General features: G+C 36.9%; 1 protein-coding gene across 3 annotated transcripts in view; it reads right to left on the bottom strand.

Moving 5' to 3' along the window:
• Positions 1 to 18942, bottom strand: part of ZMAT4 (zinc finger matrin-type 4) — a 466414-nt gene that overhangs the window by 228188 nt on the left and 219284 nt on the right. For all 3 annotated transcript variants that reach the window (XM_002918539.4, XM_034647643.1, XM_034647642.1), the window contains one exon: positions 14168 to 14395. In XM_002918539.4, the coding sequence (XP_002918585.2) occupies positions 14168 to 14395 (228 nt within the window). The remainder of the gene's footprint in view (positions 1 to 14167; positions 14396 to 18942) is intronic.

The raw sequence follows: 18942 nt of genomic DNA, 5'->3' as shown, positions 1-18942 counted from the left end.
CCTTCCTTACCTCAACCTCAAATATAAAATCCCCACTTTCTTGGAGAAACATTCACAGGAGATGGTAATTGCCAGTAGCAGAACCTATTTGAAAAATAGATTGAAAGTGTAGAATGGACTGTACTTTTGTCTGTTTTTTTTTCTTTCCCATATATCTAAGCATTTACATACAGAAGATACGCCAAAACCTTCAAGTAGAAAGCTTTTGCAATATTTCACTTGCCACAGCAGTGACACTACTACAGACTTCCTGATGACAGAAGAATGTCTTCTTTCACATTCCAGGACAATGTCATCTTTACATTCCAGGGTTTACCACAATGTCTGTCACATGGTAAGTGCTCATTAGAAACTAGTCAAAATAAGATAGCGAACAAAAACATCAGTAGATATGTTCTACTTTGAATATATCTAATATTTGTTCCATATACTTTAATATCAACTTATAATCAACTTTATAGAATCCCACCTACTGCAGAAAATTAGGTCTGTCTGTAGCAGCTTTAAAATAAAAGAACATATGACTACTATTTTGCATGGAGTTAAAGCTATAATTTTAGAAACAAACAAAATAGTTTCCCGATTTGTTGTAGGACAGATTTCTCCTGATTTTGCATCTTTTTGCAAGCATCCCTTCTTTTGTCAAATGAATGCATGCCACTAACAAAGCCCAGAGCAATTTAAGATCCAGTGTAACAGATACACAGTTCAAGAACCTTAGGAAAACATTGTGCTGAGCTCTTTCAAAATACTATCCTAGTTCTGGAGCTTACACCAAACAATAGAGACCTACAGTCAATACTGAAGAGGAGCCTTAAGGTACTGAGAAGAAAAATGGTTTGGTTAGCAGCTTCACATAACACTGTCAGCTTCCTTAATGTAGCCCAAATTTGCAACTACAGATCAGTTAAGTGGCTTGGATTTTGGTGGGTGTGTTTTGATTGTTGCTCTTGTCCTTTTCTTGGTCAACCCCTCACAGCCAAGGACACTGGTTCCATGTATCAAATTTGCGGCTCTCTCTAATATATTAGCTAATTCTGAAATTAGAAATCCAAGTTGGTATGTAGTTCTCTATTTAATGAGCAACCTCACAATGCATAAATGGAGGCAGAATGATTCCATTTTAAAAGCCAACCTCATCTTTTTTGAAAGCTAGTCAGTGATGATAAAGAGTTAACCAAGCTTCTTTAGACAGTGTTCCATTTATTAGCTTCATTATTAACAATAACAGACAAGAATCTGACTCAGCTGAAGAAAGAAGTGTCCTACAGGACTACTGTGAATGTTTGACCACATTCCTTGTTGGATTTGAGATTAAGCAGAAATTTAAGTTATTACACATATTACTCATTAAATTCATATTTTTTTTCCTATTAGTGTTCCCAAGGCCTTGCCAAGGTGTCTTTCAGAATTCTAATGCTCCTGCTACCTTGAATTTTGTTGAGGGGAAGAGTACACTGCCTGATACAGAAAGAAATACAGTTTTCACTGTCCCCCTTCTCCCCCTACCCTCCAGTCCTCTCCAGGCCTTCACACAGGCTTCTGAATTGATTCCATCTGGTTTTCTGGCTTCTGGAATCTCCCCACGCCAGTCCATCACACAGTAATCCCCTTAAAGCACATATGAGACCAGCCATATCCCTACTCAAAAAAAAAAAAAAAATGTCTGTGGCTGTCAAAAGAAGTACAGGTTTGCCTGACATGCAAGGCTATTTATAATTTGGTTTTGATCTGTCTTCCCAGCTTTGTCTTACTTATGCATCTAACCCCACTGAACTTGATTACTAATTATGCTCACACTTCTCCCATGTTTCCATGCTTTTGGCCATGCAGATCTCTTTGCTCTAGAGAACCTGGTCACCAATTTCCATATGTATGATGCTAACTCCAAGTTAGAAGTAATTTCTCCTTGATTTTCAAATCCCAACGCATTGGACTGGAATAACTCCTAAGCTCTCATTTCTTTTTCATATTTTGTATTATATTTATTTCCATAAAGGTATTATCTTGCTCTCCTCTCTTTCTTCAGATTTTAAACCCTTTGATATTTAGAAGACGAGTCAGACATTTCAATATTCTATATAACTGTAGCCACAAAGCCTGCACAAAATAGATACCTAGTAACTGTGAATGAATGAATGAATGAATGAAAATGATCTCTTCTATATCACATTATTTTCCCACTTCAATAATATGACAGGAACATAAGCCATTTAAGCAGTTGAATTATCTAACCCAAAATGTGGGCTCTGAAGATCAAAGTGAGTCTATATGCAACAGCTGAAGTGTCAAAACACATTAAAAATAATAATGCAAAAATAACCAGGTGTAATCTAAGCTGAGTATTTTCTTCTGGCACCTCTTCCCCTACCATTCAATTTAGAATTGTGTTCTATAATTATCATAACTGCTTAAAGGTCCTATTTTCTGCTGATTCTTAACTAGATAAAATACATACAGCTTTCAGAGATTGAAAATATTAGTACAAGAAATGAACAAATGTTTTTGTTTTAATTTATTAAATGCAACAAAAAGGCACCTTACTTGACATAGCAATTTTTTGTCAAGTATTAAGCACTAGGACATGTTCAATAATCACCTTGAGACATGTAACTATGATTGCACTTAGAAATTGGAAAATATGGAATATGGTCTTTAAGCTGGTTAACAGGAAAGGGCATTCAAATCCCTGGACATTCATTCAGGACCTTCTATCAGCAATATATTGTTCTGGATTCTGTCAGTTATGTGAACAAAAATAAAACATGGACCACCCTGTCCTAAAGAAATTTTGAAAAGACCAAAACTGGGTTAAAAGTATTGGGACTGATAAAACCAAATGCTCAGAGCTGGGATTCATGCTTCAGAAGAAGGCTTTCACAGTAATGTGGGATGTGGGGTGGTAAGTTAAGAGTAAATCATGGACAGGCCCTGCCATAGAAGGGGTGGCCATCAGGGGCTCTGAAGGGCCAACTGTCCACTAAATTCCATTGAACTCACACCCATTTTCCCCCTCATTTTATTCCCTTTACTTATATGCTCAGTGCTACTATTTTCTTTAATTCAAGTTGGCATAATTTCTCACTGGGTTAAATTAATGGCCTTTCAAAAAATCTCCCTGTCTTCTCTCTAGTTCCCTAACCCAAACTCCATGCTGTTGTCTATAGCAACTTCTTCCAGAAATACAAATTCCCTGCCAAAAATCTTGTAATCAGTCCCATGGCGTTCAGGGTTAAATGAAAGTATTCAACTCCTACCATGATCTGACTGTATTTCTCCATCTACTTCTCCCTTTAATCCCAAACCTGGCATTAAGCTCCAGCCACACCATAGAGCTCTTCAAAGGGGCCCTATTTCCTTGCCGCCATGCCTTTTCATAGGCTTTGTCTTCAGCCTGCAACGTCCTCCCACTCCACAGCCCAACCTGAATATCTTCCAGTTATCTTCCAAGGCCCACCTGACTCCACTGATAAGAAAGTCTAGTAGCTAAGAACTGGAACAAACAGCCCTTAAATTTGTGTGTAACCAGAAAAGGCCCCGAATTGCCAAGGAATTGTTGAAAAGGAAAAACAAAGCTGGGGACATCACATTGCCAGATTTCAAGCTATACTACAAAGCTGTGATCCCAAAGACAGCATGGTACTGGCACAAAAACAGACACATAGACCAATGGAACAGAATAGAGAACCCAGAAATGGACCCTCGGCTCTTTAGGCAACTAATCTCTGACAAAGCAGGAAAAAACATCCAGTGGAAAAAAGACAGTCTCTTCAATAAATGGTGCTGGGAACATTGGACAGCTATATGCAAAAGAATGAAACTTGACCACTCTCTCACACCATACACAAAGAAAAACTCCAAATGGATGAAGGACCTCGATGTGAGACAGGAATCCATCAAAATCCTAGAGGAGAACATAGGCTGCAACCTCTTTGACATTGGCCACGGCAACTTTTTTCATGACACACGTCCAAAGGCAAGAGAAACAAAAGAAAAAATGAACTTGTGGGACTTCATCAAGATAAAAACCTTCTGTACAGCCAAGGAAACAGTCAAAAAAACTAAGAGGCAGTCCACGGAATGGGAGAAGATATTTGCAAATGACACTACAGAGAAAAGATTAGTATCCAAGATCTACACGTCCAAAGGCAAGAGAAACAAAAGAAAAAATGAACTTGAATAAAAAAATGGGCAGAAGATATGAACAGACACTTTTCCAATGAAGACATACAAATGGCCAACAGACACATGAAAAAAAATGTTCAAAATCATTAGCCATCAGGGAAATTCAAATCAAAACCAAACTGAGATACCATCTTATGCCAGTTAGAATGGCAAAAATTGACAAGGCAGGAAACAGCAAATGTTGGAGAGGATGTGGAGAAAGGGGATCTCTCTTACACTGTTGGTGGTAATGCAAGTTGGTATAGCCACTTTGGAAAACAGTGTGGAGGTCCCTTAAAAAGTTAAAAATTGAGCTACCCAATTATCCAGCAATTGTACTGCTGGGTATTTACCTCAAAGATACAGATGTAAGGGGCGCCTGGGTGGCACAGCGGTTAAGCGTCTGCCTTCGGCTCAGGGCGTGATCCCAGCGTTATGGGATCGAGCCCCACATCAGGCTCCTCCGCTGTGAGCCTGCTTCTTCCTCTCCCTCTCCCCCTGCTTGTGTTCCCTCTCTCGCTGGCTGTTTCTATCTCTGTCGAATAAATAAATAAAAATCTTAAAAAAAAAAAGAGATACAGATGTAGTGAAGAGAAGGGCCATATGCACCCCAATGTTCATAGCAGCATTGTCCACAATAGTTAAATTGTGGAAAGAGCTAAGGTGCTCTTCAACAGATGACTAGATTAAGAAGATGTGGTCCATATCTATGATGGAATATTACTCAGCCATCAAAAAGAATGATTTCACAACATTTGCAGCAACATGGACGGGAATGGAGGAGATAACGTTAAGTGAAATAAGCAGAGAAAGACTATTATCATATGATTTCACTCATTTATGGAATATAAGAACTAGGAAGATTGGTAGGAGAAGGAAGGGAAGAAGGAAGGGGGTGTAAACAGAAGGGGGGATGAACCATAAGAGACTATGGACTCTGGGAAATAAACTGAGGGCTTCAGGGGGGGATTGGGATAGGCTGGTGATGGGTATTAAGGAGGGCACCTATTGCATGGTGCACTGGGTGTTATACGCAAGTAATGAATCATGGAATATTACATCAAAAACTAGGGATGTACTGTATGGTGACTAACGTAACATAATAAAAAAAGAAGAAGAAAGAAGAAAGAAGAAAGAAGAAGAAGAAGAAAAGTCTAGTAGCTTCACTGCTCCATTCCCACTGTCCCCTTTACATATCCATACTTAAGCAGTCTGGATCGTCTACTTGTCCAATAAGACAAGGCTTAATCAGTAGCCAGAATCCTCTGTTCTAAAATGAAGACTTCAGTGCATACTTACTAGGTCCATTTTTTCTCATGAATCAACTGCCCCTAACATGCCCAAATAAACCTAATACTTTCCAATTTAATAGCCCTGCTATTCTTCACTAGACAATATGCTGTTTCTGAGCTGTTTCCTTTCAATTCAATGACTGCCAAAAAATTTCTCTTCTCCAAAGCATTCACTCACCCACACCCATACCACAAGAGACAGATAGGTCAGTTGTTCTTTCCTTTAAACACTAAAGCAATTCCAGGGTGCTGTTGTGTTTTGTTTTGCTAGCCCTGAAAAAACATGAATGAATAGTGGATATCTGGCCAGAAAGTTTTGCTAACCTAAAAATCTGCTAGTGGAATAAGAAAGGCAGCATTGAACAAAGGAAATATGTAAAGGGTGTATTCACAGGAACGACAGGAGCAAGACAGAGGGAACAGAGGTGACCTAGAGTGGAAATGAAGCAAGCCCATTGGTAGAGAAAAAGTGGATCATGGGTTTTCACAAGTAAGATGAGCTGCAAACACCTATGTGCACTTAGAATAAATCAAAACTCTGACAATGACCCATTAAGATCTGCACAATGTGACTCTGTTTAAACTCAATCTCATTTTACCCCTTTTATTAGCTTCAGGCACTCTGCCGGCCACTAGTCCTCAGGTGTGCCAAGCCCCTTCCCCACACAGGGCTGTGCACTTGCTAGTACTTCTGCAAAGAATGAGCAGGTGTTTCATATCTGGATCCTCTGCCTCATTTAGGTCACAGTCCAAAATGTCAGCTTCTCTGTAAAGCTGTCACTAATCATCCCTTTTAAAGGAACCTACCTCCTACTTCATTATTTATTATATCACCCTATATCCCTTTAGCATTTGCTACAGGCTAAAAATATTTTGTTTGCTTATTTCCTGTCTTCTTCCCAAGATAGAGACCTTTTTCTCTCATTCACTGTAGTATCTCCAACACTTTGTGCCTGGTATGCAGTCGGAGTTCAATATTAGCAAATGAATAAAAAATGAAAGAATAAATAAATGAAGACTCAAAGAGGAACCCAAGCAATAACATGTAACAAGCTTTCTGTTTCTAAAATCTTGATTGGAACTTCTGTTTCTATCAACACAGATGGAGATTGGGAGCCCACAATCAAGTTGTTAACCCCAATTAATTTGATCCCCAAATCTTTGGAATCCCTCAGGCATATTGGATTGACCAAGAACAAAGGGAGAATGGTTGTTGGATGAAGAAAGGATGGTTGTTGGATGAAAGTGAACTTCAAATGGTATGGTATGTCCTGTCTCTGCTGACTCCAGCCATGCTATCCATCAGGGCAGGCCCAGGCCTTGGGCAGAGGAACACAGGGAGACTATTTTCTTGGTTCTCATGAGGATAGGCCAAAATCTCTGTTAGATTTTAGTGTTAAAAAATGAAATCCTTGGGGCTCTGTTGTTAAGTGTCTTCCTTTGGCTCAGGGCATGATCCCGGCATTCTGGGATCGAGCCCCATATCAGGCTCCTCCATTGGAAGCCTGCTTCTTCCTCTCCCACTCCCCCTGCTTGTGTTCCCTCTCTCTCGCTGGCTGTCTCCATCTCTGTCAAATAAATAAATAAAATATTTAAAAACAAATGAAATCCTTGACTTGATCTATTGCATATATTAATTCCACCTGTAAATGAGATGCTTTTCACACTAAAGTCTACAACCACGTGGCAGAATAGTGGTTATTACATACAGTTGTCCACTTGCTTTCTGACTGATTGTGGTGGTTTGAAATGTCCCCACATTCTATAACAATCCTTTCTTAAAAGATGGAGTCTAATGCTCTACCAGCCCTTGAATATGGTCTGGTATTAACTTCTGACAAATAGAATGGGATGCAGGTGATACCTTGCAACCTTCAAGCATTCTATCTGATATCTCTCGAATGTCTTGTTCTGTGGGAAGCTGGCCACCATAGCAGGAACATCTAAGACAAATATGGGAAAGGACCATGAGGAAAAAAACTGAGGTCTCCTGCCAACATATGAGTGAGTCACCTTTACTTTCTTCTTTCATTCAGTTTTTAAATTTTTCCAGAATCACCCAGCCATGCCACTCCCAAATTCCCCCCATAGAAATTGGGAGATAGTAAAAATCTATGTTTTTTTTTTAAGCGTCTACACTTCGAGGTGATTTCTACACAGCAATACTTGGACTGGTTGTCTTAGAAAACTATTTTTTTTTTTTTTACCTAGAACACCTTTTTTTCCACTGGAGCACTCTTTGGAGCAGACCCAATGCCCAAGCACCACTGCACAGGTATCTTAGGTAACTGGAGCTAGAGGGGTGTCACTGAATGATGGGTCTAAGCTGTCTACTGCCTGAGATATGAGCAAAGACCAAACTAAGATTAAGTGGGACAAAGTATGAGACAGACAATCCATTATCACCTGAAAGTCCACAGCAGAAATAACTCAAAGGGTAAAAATCTCTTACTTCAGTGTTCTGTTCATTTTGAGATAGGTCTGCTCTTTCTGACTCACATGCTGCTTTAATGATTTGAAGTCCTATACAAGCTTCTTGTATCCTTTGGAAATTAATCCCCATTCCCACTAGTAAAGGCAGAAACTCCATTATAGAGAGAGTAATAAATTCTTGTGACCCCTCAGGGAATATGTTTTCTCTTCACAGAACTTTGCTTCCCAATACCAGGCCCTTGTGAATAGTGAATATGATTTCTTTGCATTTCTATACTCACTCCAGCTGAGATGGAGTCATGAATGTGGGGAAAACTCCTTTATTAAAGCTATATAAGGCACTTTGTAAGTGATTCATCCCCAGAAAACTGAGAATTGACTATGCCCATTCTATACTTTAGTTCAAAGCAAGGTTTATGCATTTAAAAATAGTTAAGTCCCCAAACTCAACTGCTTTTTTTTTAAAGAGTTAATTATTCAGAGTTCTATTTAGTCAGTGATGAGTCACTAGAAATTGGTGTGCACACAATTAGGAGTTGTGGGTCTAGCCATAATTTAGAAGGGAAACGGTCATGTCACTTCTCTGGCCCTCAGAATGCTGCTCTTTAAAAAAAGAAAGAGAGAGTGAGAGAGGAAGAAAGAAAGAAAGAAAGAAAGAGAAAGAAAGAAAAAGAAAGAAAGAAAGAAAGAAAGAAAGAAAGAAAGAAAGAAAGAAAGAAAGAAGGAAAGGAGGAAAGGAGGAAAGAAAGGAAAAAGGGAAGAAGGGAGGGAGGATAAAGGAATGTAATTCAATGACGTTTGATGTCCTTTCCAGCACTATCTGCTTATATGCTCAGAAACATTATTAAATTTTCAAATGAGTTCCTTTACTTTCTGTCTTCAGATGAGAATTGCACCAGATTTCTAGTTTCCTCTGACACAATGAAATAACTGCATTTTTTACCCTACAACCTTTAAAAGGATAAATAATAAAGTTCTGCAAAATGTATATTGTTTCCACCTAACTATAATATTATAGTTCATACTGTCACTATTTCTAAATAAGATATTACCTGATATCTGTGTTTTATGCTAGCAAGAAGAATTTAAACTATAAAAACATCTAAAGTACTTTGAGATCATTGAATTTTATAATTTCATAATTCAATGACTTCCTTTGTTTTCTACATTGTACTCTATATTTAGAAAAGGGTGACTACTTTTCTTGTTAAATTAAAGCTTGGAAGTAGAGACATCTGTTTTCTGGAACAAATAACGCTGAAGTTGAATTAGTAACCAGGTTATGCATATTAATAACCATTTAGGCCAATTCCATTTAAAATTCTTTGCTAATCTACAATAATAAGTTTTAAAGTTTGTTTTCCCACTTGAAGCAAAGGAAGGCAAGAATGCTAACACAATTCTATAGAGTTTCCAATAACTAAATAATGTGAATACCAAAAAATACAAAAGGTGCAATTTTTTGTGTTATTTAATTATATACCAATAATGGGTAGGAAGTTATTCATGGGTTACGGGAATCAAGACCAATATAGAAAAATCAACTGCATTTTCTATATCAGTAATCAACACATAAAAATGAAATTTCAAAAAAATAATTTAAATTAGTGTGAACAGAAAATATTTAAGGAATTTTTTTTTAAATGTGCAAACTTTTACACTGAAAAGTTGCTGACAGAACTTGAAAAAATCATAAATAAATAAATATAGGATGTTCACAGATCAGAAGACTCAGTATTGTGAAAAAGTTAAATAAATCTCTCAAACTGATACATAGTAAATTCAATCCCATTCAATATTCCAACAAGCTTTCTGTGTAGAAATTGACAAGCTGATTCTGAAATTTATATTGAATTGCAAAGGATTTAGAAGAGCTAAGCAATACTGAGGAAGAAGAACAAAGGTGGAGAGCTTGCAATTACCCGATCTCAAGATTTTCATAATGCTAAAAGAATCGATACAATGCAGTACTGGAATAAACAAAACAAAGAAATCAATGGAACACAATAGCTTGGACACAAAGAGACTCATGTGCAATCAATAGATTTTCAATAACTGTGCCAAGGTCATTCAATGAGGAAAAGAAGATATTTTAACAAATTTTCTGAAAGAACTTTGTAAATGTATGAAAACAAAATGTATTTCAACTCATATCTCATACCGCACATAAAAGTTAGTTTGAGATACATCATAATCCTCAATATAAGAGCTAAACTTATGAAATGTGTAGACGAAAACATGTCAGAACATGTTTGATCTTGAGTGCTGGCAAAGACTTTTTGGGTGTCACACAAAAAGCAATGATCATAAAAGAGAAAAAAGATTAATCAGGCTTTTATAATTTATTAATGTCTGTTCACCAGACATTTAAAGAAACGAATAGCCAAATTGCAAACTAGGAGAAAATATTTGCAATGCATATATCTGACAAAGGATGTGTATTGAAAATATATGAAAAACTCCTACCTATTACTCAATAATAAAAAGAAAAACAACCAACACTTTTTTTAAAGTAGACAAAAGACATGAACAGACACCTCACAAAGGAAGATACACAAATGACCAATAAGCACATTAAAAGTGTTTGACGTCATTAGTCAACATGGAAATGTAAATTAAAGCCATAATGAAATACTTTTCTACACCCACTAGAATGGCTAAAATTCTGAAAACTGACAAAAACAAATATTGGTGAGAACATGGTATTTGTTTATGTTGTTTTGGGGAATGCAAAAGAATGCAGCCACTTTGGAAAAATTTTGATCATTCTTTATATAGTTAAAAATACTTCCAACTTTATGACTCAGCAATTCTACTCCCAGGTATTTACCAAGGTAAGTACAAGACATTTTGGCAAAAAAAAGAAAAAAAAAAAAGAAAAGAAAGTTCATGAAAGCTTTATTCAAAATAGCACATACACACACATAAATCAAGAGGACAATAGATAAATTGTGGAACTTTTGTATAGCAGAATACTACTCAGCAATAAAAAGCAAGGGGCTACTCTGCTTTATGTGCAAGAAATGGATACATTTCAAAAACAATATGCTATGTAAGAGAAGCCAGACACACGAAATACACGTGTCTCCTCCATTTATATGAAGTTTTAAAATAAGCAAAGCTAATCTAGGTGAAAAAATAGGAAAAGTGTGTCCCTGGAATGGGAAGTTAAATGAACTGGGAAGGGGCAGGTGGGAGTTTTCTCAGGATGGATAAATTATATCTTGACAGGGGTGTGGGTGATACAGGTGTTTGTATTGTCAAAACCCCCTGAACTATATAACACTTAATGCCTGCATTTCACAGTATGTAAAATAGACACCATTTTTAAAAATTAGAAGAAAAAAATCATAATTTCTTGTAAAAATCCTTTCATCAGGATCCTTTTAAAAATAAAAATGATTGCCATGTCAAGAATGTAGGCTTTTAGGTGATTTTTTAAAGTTTTGCTTCCTCTATCTATTTAGCAATTATTGAGTACCTACTATGTGTCTGTCGTCCTAGGCGTTTTGAACACATCAATGTCTGTTTTCAATCTAACAATCCATAGGAGTAGGGAGGAAGACAGAAAATCAGAAAAACTGCAATAAGTAAATGGTGTACTGCTTAAAAAACTGAGAAATTCTATGAAAGAGAGAAAGAAAGCCTGAATGTTGCCATATTGTGCTCTAGCTGCATGACATGAGTTTTTAAAAAGTTATGGATATACCTATATTTACTAATTAGTAGTTTTGTCTTTAGTAATTGATTGATAATGCCTTAAAAACATTCCAGAAATAGGGGGGTGTGTGTGTGTGTGTGTGTGTGTGTGTGTGTGCTGGTTTATCATCATTGCTTTATTCCTCAAGCTTTTGCAATATTTAATGCCTGAATAAACATATACCAAAACGTCAGTTGGGGTGGGTGAAAAGGTTGGTTTCAAGGACATTGTGTTCAATGCTAATCACATCTCATATGCTACTGAGTCACAGTCACATTGAGTTATCAAGTCAAAGAGCAGCCTTTTTTGTCTTCTGTATAAAAGACAAGCTGCTCAAATGTTACAGAATTCAGACGCCCAAGTCATTAAATGTGGTTGTACATAAAAGATGCAGCACTGATAATTCAAAATAGACAAGAAGAATGTGCTCTAGAAATAATTCTTCTACAAGTCATAATATCTGGCACAAAACATAAATAAAGCCCTATTTTTCTCCTTCAGTGCCCTGCTGTGAAGGAGTCACTGAGCCAACTTGTTATCTGCCAGTAGCAGCGAGTTTCGGGAAGGCCTTCAGCTACGGAGAGACTCTTTTTGTATTTTTTAACAAGACAGAGACAGAGAATAGCATAAAACCCCCAACAAAAAGCAATAGTACCAACAATTCAAAACAGGCTCTGGGGGCGCCTGGGTGGCACAGCGGTTAAGCGTCTGCCTTCGGCTCAGGGCGTGATCCCAGCGTTATGGGATCGAGCCCCACATCAGGCTCCTCCGCTATGAGCCTGCTTCTTCCTCTCCCACTCCCCCTGCTTGTGTTCCCTCTCTCGCTGGCTGTCTCTATCTCTGTAGAATAAATAAATAAAATCTTTTAAAAAAAAACAAAACAAACAAACAAAAAAACCAAAACAGGCTCTGAGATGAAATTATCCAACATTCTGAAATATGAAGCCCTGTGTTGTTTTTCTGTAGCTAAAAACAAACCCACAATAAAGTGTTTTTAATGTCTGTTCTTATTTGTTGTTCTTAATTACATATCTTGGAAAAATCCATCTCTAATCAAGCTCTATAGATGTACTAATGGACCTCCAGTCCTAAATCTATATAGCATTAGACAATTCTTTCATGAAAACATGTCTATTTGTCAGCTACAGCTTGTGCTTTCCTGTCTCTTTGTATGTATATGAATCTGCTCACATGGAAGGCCTGCTAAAATGCACATTTCTAATTCCCACTCAAATTTCTTTCCTCGGTGAAGTCTTCCTCAACCAACAAAACCATAAGTGACTTGCCCCCCATCCCCACCCCTTCAGCTCACACAGCATGAACTTCAGTCCCACTTATCTTGGTCTAGAATTATACCAGGGCATTTCCTGACTACAACAACCCCTCTTGGAGGCTCATAGCCCAGTTAGGGAAAGAATTGTAGGTTACACACAGAGCCCAGTTTAACCTCAGATTGCATTCTCAAAATTCTCAAAATTGAATTGTAAATTTTGTTATTAGAGCTATTATGAATAATGATTCTTGGCAGGTCCATAAAAGCTCATCTAACCCATACAACACTTGAAGTATAGTATTCATAGCACCCTTTGCAAAATTATTTTCCTGAGAACATGTATTTTCTCAAAAAAAATTATATGTGATTCTGTTCTACTAATACACTGCCAACATGAGTTGATCAAAAATGTTTAGGTGATTGAGAAAATTTTTACGTGGTTGTTGATGATGAAAGATCCTATCAAGTCCCACGAATTGATATACGTCTTCCTAAGAAATCCACAGGAATGATCCTCCCCTATGGTTCCCAAGTCTCTACTCAGCAGCTTCTGTGAAACCGCATATGAATTTCAAATGCTGCATGCTTTCTATCACTTGAGAAAACATCTGGCAGGGTGCAGTGGGGAAGCTGAGTGTTGACCATATGGTGGAACCATCTTATCTCAGCTTCCTAGATATTTCTATTAAAGGGACTTGGGCTTGTTTTAAGTTATTAAATAGAGTCAACATGCTGCTTCATTTGGGTTGGATTCATAAAAGCACAAAAGTTTTAATAAGATAATGCTATTTGGCCCTTTTAGCAACTTCTCTCATACTGCTCATCTACAAAAGCATTGGTTAGCAAAGGTGTTTAAAGATAAAGCAGAGGTATGCCTGGGTGGTTCAGTCCATTAAGCAGTTGACTCTATTTCAGCTCAGGTCATGATCTCGGGGTTGTGAGATAGAGCCCCACATCAAGCTCCACACTGGGCATGGAGCTTGCTTGAGATTCTCTCTCTCCTTTGCCCTCTGCCCCTACTTCCTACTCCCTCCTTCTCTTAAAAAAATGGTAAAGTAGAAGGAAAATATCTGGTTCATATATGGGTGGCTTCAATCTGAAAAATAGTCAACAAAAATATGGAAATAACAAAGAGTTTGAAATGAAGGAGATTACAAAAATTAAGCTAGTTTTCTGCTCATTTCCTTTTCCTTCTACTCCTTTTAGATGAGCCTAGATTTTTCCTTAGTAATCAATGCAATTTGTGAAAACACAATCTTTCTCTGAAAGCCCAGCTCTGTGGCAGAAATTAAGAGTTTCTCTTACCTCTTAGTTCTCCCATATCCAGAGTTGTCCCAAGTTGTTCTAGTAAAGCAACTCTTGCTGCATTCTTTTTGTGTTTCTTGCCATCATAATGTTGCTGGGCCATGAGAGGATTGTTAAACCAGGCTGCACAGAGCCCACAGTATCTGTCTGAATCTCTTCTTTGATATGGAGATGGGACCACTGGAGCAGTGTCCACCCGTGGAGGTTTAAGTGAGTTCAGGGGTGTTGCTGTGAAGGAAAACAACCAGAGAGAACAACAGGCCAGGTTAGTCCATTACTGAGTACACTTGTCTTCAATATCTGAAGATGGAAGTGTCTCATGTTCATTCTAGAGCTCGAAATCCAGAGCTTACTGAAAGCAGGAAAATGATCTTTGCCAGCCTTCATTTTCGAAGCTGGGATGCAACTGAAAATTCCTAATTTATTGAGGTCAGATTTCTATGCTGTTATGCTTAAATCTGATAGTTCAGGAGACCATCTCTTAGGAAAAAAGGAAGATTTTCAAAAATAAACTCTTGGAGGTAAGGGATAGATCCATTAATCAAATTACAGCCAAAACTTGAAGTAAACATTTAACAATTATGGCTTGAAAGATTCTGAAAGAATGAATTAGACATTTCTGTGTTATAACTAGAAATAACCAATAAATAAAGAATTTGCCCAAGTGATAGAAGCAGATCTTTCAGTTACAAGGATTCTAACAGTCGGAAAAAAACGTGCTAATTTTATTGTCAGTTTCTTCTGTTTACTGTGATAGGTTATTTTCAACTCATACCTGCTAAAATTGATGTTGAAAGTACAATATTGTTTTAAAAGACCAAAAGACAAACAGTATAGAGCAGATGTTGCTTATCTAAACTGAAAAGGCATAATATCACTATTTTGAGATTGCACAGCCCCAGCTATTAATTTAAAACATTCCATTGTGAGCTTTCAGTTATTTTTGGCCCAGAAGCAAAAACAAGAACCTAACTTGAAGGAGTTTACTAAGAAAAAATAAAAGTAACTTCTTTCTGCATTACAATATACAATTTGCTTTCCATCCTCACAGTAACTATGACTTGGATTACTGTTCCATACCTCACATGATGGACTTCAGAGATGCTGAACCATTCACTGTATGATGACATATCTAGTTATGGTAAAGGCAGGGCTCCAAACCAAACTCTTAATTTCCAAGGTCTGTGTTCTTCACAATACCTCTAAACACTTTTTTTTAATACTTCTTAATAAGCAATTTTGTAATAAGCAAATTTATATACTTTTCTAGACCTCAGTCATCTTTGTTCTATACAGGATTTAATTTAATTTTGGAAAAAGGTTCTAATCCAAATATTTTACAAAAGATAAAGCAATTAAATTCTCATATGGCCCATTAATCATAATGCAATATAGCAGTACCTTCTGTTGGTCTTTGCCTCTGTAATGTGGAGTGCAGTTGGCAAAACCATGAACATTAGGGTCATTCCAAGGAAAAGCTTAAATCTGGAAGCTCAATAACAAGTTAACACTTAATCAACTCCCTAAGCTTTCAAATCAGTTTAATGTGAGTGCTTTTTTTCAGATTAAATAACAAATACACAAATAAATACTTGCTAAATAGCATTTTGATTCAAGAAATGACTGGTGTTCTGGCAATATCTTAAAAAAGTCTTTTCTTCTCTATCCAGAGATTTCATCAGATAGGAAGGTTTTAGGTAGCTTAGATGAAACTAAATGATATTATTTCTATTGGGACTTAGAGAAATGTAAGTCTCTTAAAAACCTCATTGCCAGATTCAGTTATATATCACCATGTGAAAATAAAGCTCAAAAGTGGGCCATGCCACCCCAGCAGCCACCCAGTATCATCTGTTATTACTTAGAAATGCTAATAACACTACAAAGTTGACCTGTATGCAAAAGGACTTCTACCCACTTTTCTGAAGAAAATTGGATCTTGTTTTCAAAATTTCCTGCAACCTTATCAATTTCTGAGGATTTATATACACCCACTGTTTTTTATTGCAATGGAAAACATCAAATGTTTGCCATCAGAATGAAAGCTGGTTCTTGAAGCATAACTTACTTTTCTCTAAACTGGGCTCTAAAAAAACACCTAAGTCAATTTTATCTATTGATACCTTACATACCACTTCTGGCAGGAGTGATGTACAGTAGAATATCCATCAAATAAGATAATCTTATCTTTCACACAAGACAGTAGGTTAATGCTGCATCTATATTGTAGCTTCTTCTCCTTAATAATGGTACTATCCAGTGTACAGCTTGAAAGTTTAATTTTTCTTATGCTCCTATTTTCAACTGTCACCAATCTCAACCCAGTTTATATTTCCTATAAAGACAAAGGCAGCAACATGAGGGAGTGGAACCCACCTTGATTCGAGGTCAGAAATCAAGGTTGGGTTGGACTCCATCACCCACTGAGCTGTGTGACCTTTGGCAAATCTCTGATGTCTCTGGTTTCCACAAGGTTAAAATTCAGGATCACCATCTCTTTAAAACCCATAGTGTGGGGATGGAACAAATTACAGAAGCTCTCTCCTCTCTCTCTCTCTCTCTCTCTCTCTCTCTCGCTCTAATGGCTTTGACTGGATGCCAAATAGTGAGGTTATATGGGAAGAGAGCAGTTTCCAGATAATAATGCTAAATCTGTGTGTGAGCATGGATCATAACACCAATAGTTATTTGGCAAAAGTTTATTATTCTAATAAAATGAATGCAAAGTAGGGCAAAGATTATTGTTTGGTTTGAAAACATGCTTATGATGGAACAGTTTAGTTGATGTATATAGTTCATTGCTATTTAAATTTCATGCTTTATGTTTTTATTTTAATTGCAAAAATATTTAGCTAAATATTGACTTTACCTCCTCTCTGGACAACTCAAAACCAGGAGTTCATTAACCAAAACCAGTAGTTTTCAACCTTGGGCGAACATTAGACTCAGGAGAACTTCAAAAATCTCTATGTCCAGGCTGTCCCCAGACCACTTCTGTTCAATTACATCAGAATCTCAGGGTAGGAGCCAGGGATAAGGATGCTTTAATGCCTCCTCCCAAATCACCTGGCGCATGTTTCCAAAGTGCAGCCAATATTGAGAAGCACTGATACAAATATTGCCAGACTTTGTTTGAAAATGACTATACAATAGTCCTCCTAGAACTTCACATAAAAGAAAGTCACATACTACATCCCACAGCAACAGGGCCAATGGCTAAAATGCCACATCATTATCTATGAAGCAGAAAGAAATAATAATTACTTGGCATTTTTTAAAACCCTGATCAATTTCTCCATATCTTCAAATATAAAAGTTTCTCCAAAATAGCAGCTAATGTTATAAATTAATATTATAAAAGTTAAATAATAATTCTGATCCCTTGTCTCAAGCAGAAACTCATATACACATTGAGCTGCTGAGGCACTGTATGCCCTACCTTTGACTGGCACCATCTCTAGGCTTGTCCACCATTCCTCTCCTCCTAGCTAAACATCTGCCCTGCAGGGTGCTGTTCAGTCCCATCTGCTCTGTGAGGCCTTGACAACCCAAGCAAGAAGTAGTTCTCCCTCCTCTAAACTCAGAACACTCACTAACTGCACAATTCATTTGATATTTCTTAAACAGTACATTGTAATCTTAGTTGTATACACCCATGTGTGTATGTGTGCGTGTATTAGGGAAATTAGATCATAATACCTACACTTCAAATCTTGATATTTTGGTGTGTGCTGTCTTCTCTAACATATGTCCACAATCTCTTCTCGTTTCAATTCAGAAAGGAACCAAAACCTCTAAAATTCAAATTTTTCTTCATGATTCATTTATTATTAAAACCTGAATTCAGAAGAGGTTATTTATAGTCTTTATAGAAATATATATATGTGTATATATATATATATCTTATATAAATACTACATATATACTTACATAAGTATATAAATATAAATTTATAAATAAAGTAAATGGAATGTGAATAAAATATATATGCTATATGATATATATAATCACTCAGCGTAAACCATTCTGTCCCCAGTATTTTGAATAGAAAATCATAGCCAATTCAGAGTAACTAAAATAAACTCAAGTTGTCCTAATACTTGAGACAATTGAAACCAGTCTCCAAAACTTGATTTCTAAGAATCACCTGACATGGAATCATTTTCAATATCCTTTTTATGCCTTGCATAATGTTTGTCAACAGCTATTTATAGCCTATTGGCTAAGTTGTCTTGAGTAATATTGTAGAATAATATACATCTCTGCCCTATATTTGTTTCTTCCTAGTAGAATAACCTCAGTTGATCTAAAGACACAAATACTTCCAGCATACCAGGGTGTGCCTCTCAGAACACTTCCTCACTTTGTAATGTAACACTGTGTACAAGCAGACTCTCCATGAGTCAGCACGTTGCATGGTGCCACTCACATAATATATCTATCTCATGCCTTTTGCTAAATGAATGAATGGATGGATGGATGCTCTTTGCATTAGAAGTGAATAAAGTACTGGCAACCAAGAGTTTTCTTGTTTCTTCTAAATTGTGTCATTTAGGCCTTAAGTACTAAGTAAAAATATAAATACTAGCAACCTAGTGACAAGATTCTGGGTATAGGTATGTGTGTGTGAGGGGGTGAAGGCTAAATTGTAGAAAGGCAACATGTCAAAGTGTAGACACACATCCCAGTCTCCCTGTCTTGTGGTTCAACTGGATATACTGGAAGTCAGCATTATCTCAAACTTCTTTTGCTGCGGTGGCCTATTTCTGTGTTTT

Source organism: Ailuropoda melanoleuca, chromosome 18, assembly GCF_002007445.2.
Source record: "Ailuropoda melanoleuca isolate Jingjing chromosome 18, ASM200744v2, whole genome shotgun sequence".
In the NCBI taxonomy this organism is placed as follows: Eukaryota; Metazoa; Chordata; class Mammalia; order Carnivora; family Ursidae; genus Ailuropoda; species Ailuropoda melanoleuca.
Note: the sequence above shows the minus strand (reverse complement) of the source record. Positions and strands in the feature narration are given on the sequence as shown.